The sequence below is a fragment of the Salmo salar genome, unplaced genomic scaffold, assembly GCF_905237065.1.
Source record: "Salmo salar unplaced genomic scaffold, Ssal_v3.1, whole genome shotgun sequence".
Lineage (NCBI taxonomy): Eukaryota > Metazoa > Chordata > Actinopteri > Salmoniformes > Salmonidae > Salmo > Salmo salar.
In genome coordinates, this window is record NW_025550768.1 from 30,841 (window position 1) to 38,488 (window position 7,648).

The window sequence follows — 7,648 nt, forward strand, 5'->3', positions numbered from 1 at the left end:
ATAATAACCTAGACACCCATCTCTATAAAACTAGGTAGAGTAGTAACACAGCTAAAATAACATAGACACCCATCTCTATAAAACTAGGTAGAGTAGTAACACAGCTAAAATATCCTAGACACCCATCTCTATAAAACTAGGTAGAGTAGTAACACAGCTAAAATAACCTAGACAACCATCTCTATAAAACTAGGTAGAGTAGTAACACAGCTAAAATAACCTAGACACCCATCTCTATAAAACTAGGTAGAGTAGTAACACTCAGCTAAAATAACCTAGACACCCATCACTATAAAACTAGGTAGAGTAGTAACACAGCTATAATAACCTAGACACCCATCTCTATAAAACTAGGTAGAGTAGTAACACAGCTAAAATAACCTAGACACCCATCTCTATAAAACTAGGTAGAGTAGTAACACAGCTATAATAACCTAGACACCCATCTCTATAAAACTAGGTAGAGTAGTAACACTCAGCTAAAATAACCTAGACACCCATCTCTATAAAACTAGGTAGAGTAGTAACACAGCTATAATAACCTAGACACCCATCTCTATAAAACTAGGTAGAGTAGTAACACAGCTATAATAACCTAGACACACATCTCTATAAAACTAGGTAGAGTAGTAACACAGCTATAATAACCTAGACACCCATCTCTATAAAACTAGGTAGAGTAGTAACACAGCTAAAATAACCTAGACACCCATCTCTATAAAACTAGGTAGAGTAGTAACACAGCTAAAATATCCTAGACACCCATCTCTATAAAACTAGGTAGAGTAGTAACACTCAGCTAAAATAACCTAGACACCCATCTCTATAAAACTAGGTAGAGTAGTAACACAGCTAAAATAACCTAGACACCCATCTCTATAAAACTAGGTAGAGTAGTAACACTCAGCTAAAATAACCTAGACACCCATCACTATAAAACTAGGTAGAGTAGTAACACAGCTATAATAACCTAGACACCCATCTCTATAAAACTAGGTAGAGTAGTAACACAGCTATAATAACCTAGACACCCATCTCTATAAAACTAGGTAGAGTAGTAACACTCAGCTAAAATAACCTAGACACCCATCTCTATAAAACTAGGTAGAGTAGTAACACAGCTATAATAACCTAGACACCCATCTCTATAAAACTAGGTAGAGTAGTTACACAGCTAAAATAACATAGACACCCATCTCTATAAAACTAGGTAGAGTAGTAACACAGCTATAATAACCTAGACACCCATCTCTATAAAACTAGGTAGAGTAGTAACACAGCTATAATAACCCAGAGATTACCACTAGGTAGGGTGGTAACACACAGCTAAAGTAACCTAGATATTTCCACTAGGTAGAGTGGTAACACACAGCTAAAATAACCCAGAGATTTCCACTAGGTAGAGTAGTAACACAGCTAAAATAACCTAGAGTTTACCACTACTTTATAATCTGCTAATGTTGTCAATGGAGCCCCTTTTACAATGTTTCTGAATTCACTCTCTGCCTAGCTACAGAAGTAGAAGAATATTGGAGTGTGTGTTCCCAGGTCGTCTGGAAGTGTGTATCAACCCAGAGAACTGGCAGGGCTACGTGTCTGACTCCCAGCTGCCTCCCTACTCAGAGGAGATGTCTGAAGAAGAGAAGGAGCAGGCAGACGGGGTCAGGGGTCACTGGGATCAGAGACTGGGGGCCTTCCAGAAACTGGTGCTCATCAAGAGCTTCATGGAGGAGAAGGTAGTGGGGGTTGTGTGTTGTGTGTGTGTGTGTGTGTGTGTGTGTGTGTGTGTGTGTGTGTGTGTGTGTGTGTGTGTGTGTGTGTGTGTGTGTGTGTGTGTGTGTGTGTGTGTCAGGCTGCTTGTGATGGTGAAAGGGCTGCCAGTTTTCTTGGCATCTCTCTCATTGTGTGTTGTATATCAATGGTCATATTTGATTGAAGTTGCCCTTCAGGCGATATCTGCAGTTATTTTCATCCATCCATTTTATTAAAGGTGTGTTCTTAAATTCAATCTCGAGTGCCAGAGTGTGCTCTGTGCGTTCGTAAATTCAGAGCATTGTCAAATTGTACGTTCATAAATTGAGCATTTTGCTCTCGGATTGTTCAGAGCGCACACTGGACGCTCTGCCGAGGAGTAGAGTTGATCCGAGAGTTCTGACCTAACAACTACAGTCAAGCACCCAAGCTAACTGGCTAACATTGGCTGGCTTACTAGCTACTTCCAGATACAAATGAGAGAACACCTCGATCCGGCCATTTTTCTCTCCCCTAGCAGAGCTGGTTAGGCTGTTTTCATGTTATCCAGAGCGTTGGTGACTAACTGCGCTGCTGGCAGCAATTTAATTATGCTTTTTTGCTGACGTTTACTGACACCGGCCATATTCAAGGGGTGTTGAGCATGAGCATTCGTAAATTCTTTATTTGTCGTTATTTTGCGCTCACACACAGAGGAGAGTGCTCTGAAATCGGCGTAGGTAGCCAGAGTGAATTTACGACCGCTTCCTCACTCTCCCTCCCTCCCTCTAGGTGGTGTTTGCCGTGACAGAGTTTGTGATCGTGAGCCTGGGGAAACAGTTTGTAGAGAACCCTCCTGTTGACCTGGCCACTCTCTACAGTGACATGTCTCCCTCCACCCCCCTGGTCTTCATCCTCAGTACCGGATCAGACCCCATGGGAGCCTTCCAACGCTTCGCCAAGGAGAGGGGATACCTGGACAGGTGAGGGGGTGGGACAGAGGGAGGATGGAGGAAAAGGGGGGAGGTGACGGGGTAGTTGGGTAACCCTGTCCCCCTCTCTGAGACTGTTCCCCTCTCTATGTCTGTCCCCTGTATCTCAGTATTAACAACCTGTCCTTCTTTCTCATCATGTGTCCTATAGGGTAGTCTATCCCATAGGGCGGCGCACAATAGGCCCAGCGTCGTCCGGGTTTGGCTGGTGTAGGCCGTCGTTGTAAATAAGAATTTGTTCTTAACTGACTTGCCTAGTGAAATAAAGGTTCAATGAAAAATAAATTAATAAAAATCTCTCTCTAGGTCAGGGTCCTCTCTGTCTCTCACTATTAACTTTCTGTCTCCTACTCTCCAGGGTAAAGACTATCTCTCTAGGTCAGGGTCCTCTCTGTCTCTCAGTATTAACCCTCTGTCTCTCACTATTAACCCTCTGTCTCTCAGTATTAACCCTCTGTCTCTCACTATTAACCCTCTGTCTCTCAGTATTAACCCTCTGTCTCTCAGTATTAACCCTCTGTCTCTCAGTATTAACCCTCTGTCTCTCACTATTAACCCTCTGTCTCTCACTATTAACCCTCTGTCTCTCAGTATTAACCCTCTGTCTCTCAGTATTAACCCTCTGTCTCTCAGTATTAACCCTCTGTCTCTCAGTATTAACCCTCTGTCTCTCAGTATTAACCCTCTGTCTCTCACTATTAACCCTCTGTCTCTCAGTATTAACCCTCTGTCTCTCAGTATTAACCCTCTGTCTCTCAGTATTAACCCTCTGTCTCTCACTATTAACCCTCTGTCTCTCAGTATTAACCCCCTGTCGCTCAGTATTAACCCTCTGTCTCTCAGTATTAACCCTCTGTCTCTCAGTATTAACCCTCTGTCTCTCAGTATTAACCCTCTGTCTCTCAGTATTAACCCTCTGTCTCTCAGTATTAACCCTCTGTCTCTCAGTATTAACCCTCTGTCTCTCAGTATTAACCCTCTGTCTCTCAGTATTAACCCTCTATCTCTCAGTATTAACCCTCTGTCTCTCAGTATTAACCCTCTGTCTCTCAGTATTAACCCTCTGTCTCTCAGTATTAACCCTCTGTCTCTCAGTATTAACCCTCTGTCTCTCAGTATTAACCCTCTGTCTCTTAGTATTAACCCTCTGTCTCTCAGTATTAACCCTCTGTCTCTCAGTATTAACCCTCTGTCTCTCAGTATTAACCCTCTGTCTCTCAGTATTAACCCTCTGTCTCAGTATTAACCCTCTGTCTCTCAGTATTAACCCTCTGTCTCTCAGTATTAACCCTCTGTCTCTCAGTATTAACCCTCTGTCTCTCAGTATTAACCCTCTGTCTCTCAGTATTAACCCTCTGTCTCTCAGTATTAACCCTCTGTCTCTCAGTATTAACCCTCTGTCTCTCAGTATTAACCCTCTGTCTCTCAGTATTAACCCTCTGTCTCTCACTATTAACCCTCTGTCTCTCAGTATTAACCCTCTGTCTCTCAGTATTAACCCTCTGTCTCTCAGTATTAACCCTCTGTCTCTCAGTATTAACCCTCTGTCTCTCAGTATTAACCCTCTGTCTCTCAGTATTAACCCTCTGTGTCTCTCTCCAGGGTAAGGTCTATCTCTCTAGGTCAGGGTCAGGGTCCTATAGCAGAGAAGATGATTCTGGAAGCTCTGAAGAGTGGTAACTGGATCTTCCTCCAGAACTGTCACCTGGCTGTGTCCTGGATGTTAGCCATGGAGGAACTCATCAAGACCTTCACTGAGCCTGGTCAGACACACACACACACACACACACACACACACACACACACACACACACACACACACACACTCACACTCACACTCACACTCACACACACAACACACACACCCTACACACACACACACCCTACACACACACCATTTATATTGACCATATTCCCTACACAGTATATGACATCCTACACCGTAGTTTAGGCACTGGAGCAGACCACTGTATTCCCACCTACTGTCTCTAGATGAAACATTATATCATTTGTCCAAATATGGTTTTCCAACAGTGTCAACAGAATATCACTGTTCACATATGGTGCTCCAACATCTTATGGATAGATACACTACAACATCAGTCAACCAGGGACGGGGTCAGAATACCACTGTTCACATATCTAATGGATAGACACACTACACCATCAGTCAACCAGGGACGGGGTCAGAATACCACTGTTCACATATCTAATGGATAGACACACTACAACATCAGTCAACCAGGGACGGGGTCAGAATACCACTGTTCACATATCTAATGGATAGACACACTACAACATCAGTCAACCAGGGACGGGGTCAGAATACCACTGTTCACATATCTAATGGATAGACACACTACAACATCAGTCAACCAGGGACGGGGTCAGAATACCACTGTTCACATATGTAATGGATAGATACACTACAACATCAGTCAACCAGGGACGGGGTCAGAATACCACTGTTCACATATCTAATGGATAGATAGACTACAACATCAGTCAACCAGGGACGGGGTCAGAATACCACTGTTCACATATCTAATGGATAGATACACTACAACATCAGTCAACCAGGGACGGGGTCATATTACCATAGATCTGTGTACTGTACAGTTGAAGTTGGAATTTTACATACACCTTAGCCAAATACATTTAAACTCAGTTTTTCACAATTCCTGACATTTAATCCTAGTAAAATTTCCCTGTCTTAGGTCAGTTAGGATCACCACTTTATTTTAAGAATGTGAAATGTCAGAATAATAGTAGAGAATGATTTATTTCAGCTTTTATTTCTTTCATCACATTCCCGGTGTAACTGAGTCAGGTTTGTAGGCCTCCTTGCTCGCACACGCTTTTTCAGTTCTGCCCACACATTTTCTATAGGATCGAGGTCAGGGCTTTGTGATGGCCACTCCAATACCTTGACTTTGTTGTCCTTAAGCCATTTTGCCACAACTTTGGAAGTATGCTTGGGGTCATTGTCCATTTGGAAGACCCATTTGCGTCCAAGCTTTAACTTCCTGACTGATGTCTTGAGATGTTGCTTCAATATATCGACATAATTCCCTACCTCATGATGCCATCTATTTTGTGAAGTGCACCAGTCCCTCCTGCAGCAAGGCACCCCCACAACATGATGCTGCCACCCCCGTGCTTCACGGTTGGGATGGTGTTCTTCGGCTTGCAAGCCTCCCCCTTTTTCCTCCAAACAAAACGATGGTCATTATGGCCAAACAGTTCTATTTTTGTTTCATCAGACCAGAGGACATTTCTCCAAAGAGTACGATCTTTGTCCCCATGTGCAGTTGCAATACGTAGTCTGGCTTTTTTATGGCGGTTTTGGAGCACTGGCTTCCTCCTTGCTGAGCGGCCTTTCAGGTTATGTCGATATAGGACTCGTTTTACTATGGATATAGATACATTTGTACCCGTTTCCTCCAGCATCTTCACAATGTCCTTTACTGTTGTTCTGGGATTGATTTGCACTTTTCGCACCAAAGTACGTTCATCTCTAGGAGACAGAACGTGTCTCCTTCCCCTGAGCGGTGCGACGGCTGCGTGGTCCCATGGTGTTTATACTTGCCTACTATTGTTTGTACAGATGAACGTGGTACCTTCAGGCATTTGGAAATTGCTCCCAAGGATGAACCAGACTTGTGGAGGTCTACAATTTCTTTTCTGAGGTCTTGGCTGATTTATTTTTTATTTTTCCATGATGTCAAGCAAAGACGCACTGAGTTTGAAGGTAGGCCTTGAAATACATCCACAGGTACACCTCCAATTGACTGAAATGATGTCAATTAGCCTATCAGAAGCTTCTAAAACCTTGGCATCATTTTCTGGAATTTTCCAAGCTGTTTAAAGGCACAGTCAACTTAATGTACAGTATGTGAACTTCTGACCCACTGGATTTGTGATACAGTGAATTATAAGTGAAATAATCTGTCTGTAAGCAATTGTTGTAAAAAATACTTGTGTCATGCACACGGGCGGCAGGTAGACTAGTGGTTAGAGCATTGGACTTGTAACCGAAAGGTTGCAAAATCGATTCCCCGAGCTGACAAGGTAAAAATCTGTCGTCCTGCCCCTGAACAAGGCAGTTAACCCACTGTTCCTAGGCCGTCATTGTAAATAAGAATTTGTTCTTAACTGACTTGGCTAATTAAATAAATGTAAAATAAAACATGTAAAAATAAATGAAACAAAGTAGATGTCCTAACCGACTTGCCAAAACTATAGTTTGTTAACAAGACATTTGTGGAGTGGTTGAAAAACGAGTTTTAATGACTTCCGACTTCAACTGTATGTACCTGGGTATCAGGTGGTGTGAGGTGTTGCTGTGTGGTTAGGTCAGGACACAGGGTGAATGGGGATTTTAATGGCACTCACACACACACCCTGCACCTGCGGCTGTCCTGTGCTGCTGGACCTCTCTACTACACGCTATGGACTGGACTGACCCTGTGTGTGTGCTGTGTTTATGTCTACTGACTCATTCTGTCACCTCCTCCCTGTTAGACACGGTGATCCATGAGAACTTCAGGTTGTTCCTGAGCTCCATGCCCACCAAGGTGTTCCCTGTCACTGTCCTCCAGAACTCTGTCAAGGTAACGCTCACCTTTACACTCTGTCACAGGACATAGAGACCTTCGATTCTACAACTCAAACTTTGGTTCTACTACTATTCTGGAACTCAGTCTTAGATGATGAAACTCAGTCTTAGATGATGAAACTCAGTCTTAGATGATGAAACTCAGTCTTAGATGATAAAACTCAGTCTTAGATGATAAAACTCAGTCTTAGGTTCTAGGAATTCAGTCTTAGGTTCTAGAATCTCAGTCTTAGCTTCTACAATCTCAGTCTTAGGTTCTACAATCTCAGTCTTAGGTTCTACAATTTCAGTCTTAGTTCTACAACTC

The 7,648-nt window shown here is 43.0% G+C and overlaps 2 protein-coding genes across 2 annotated transcripts in view; both read left to right on the top strand.

The window, feature by feature from the left end:
• Positions 1 to 1,632, top strand: part of LOC106602133 (dynein axonemal heavy chain 6) — a gene marked incomplete at its 5' end in the record, with an annotated part of 26,363 nt that extends 24,731 nt beyond the window's left edge. The window contains 1 exon segment of the mRNA XM_045713940.1: positions 1,511 to 1,632.
• Positions 1,153 to 7,336, top strand: LOC123740003 (dynein axonemal heavy chain 12; the record flags this gene model as incomplete). Its single annotated transcript, XM_045713941.1, is given in 5 exon segments — positions 1,153 to 1,157; positions 1,549 to 1,736; positions 2,524 to 2,714; positions 4,326 to 4,486; positions 7,248 to 7,336. Coding segments are annotated over 4 exon segments (549 nt in total), but the record flags the coding sequence as incomplete, so codon positions are not given.
• Positions 7,337 to 7,648: the final 312 nt, after the last annotated feature.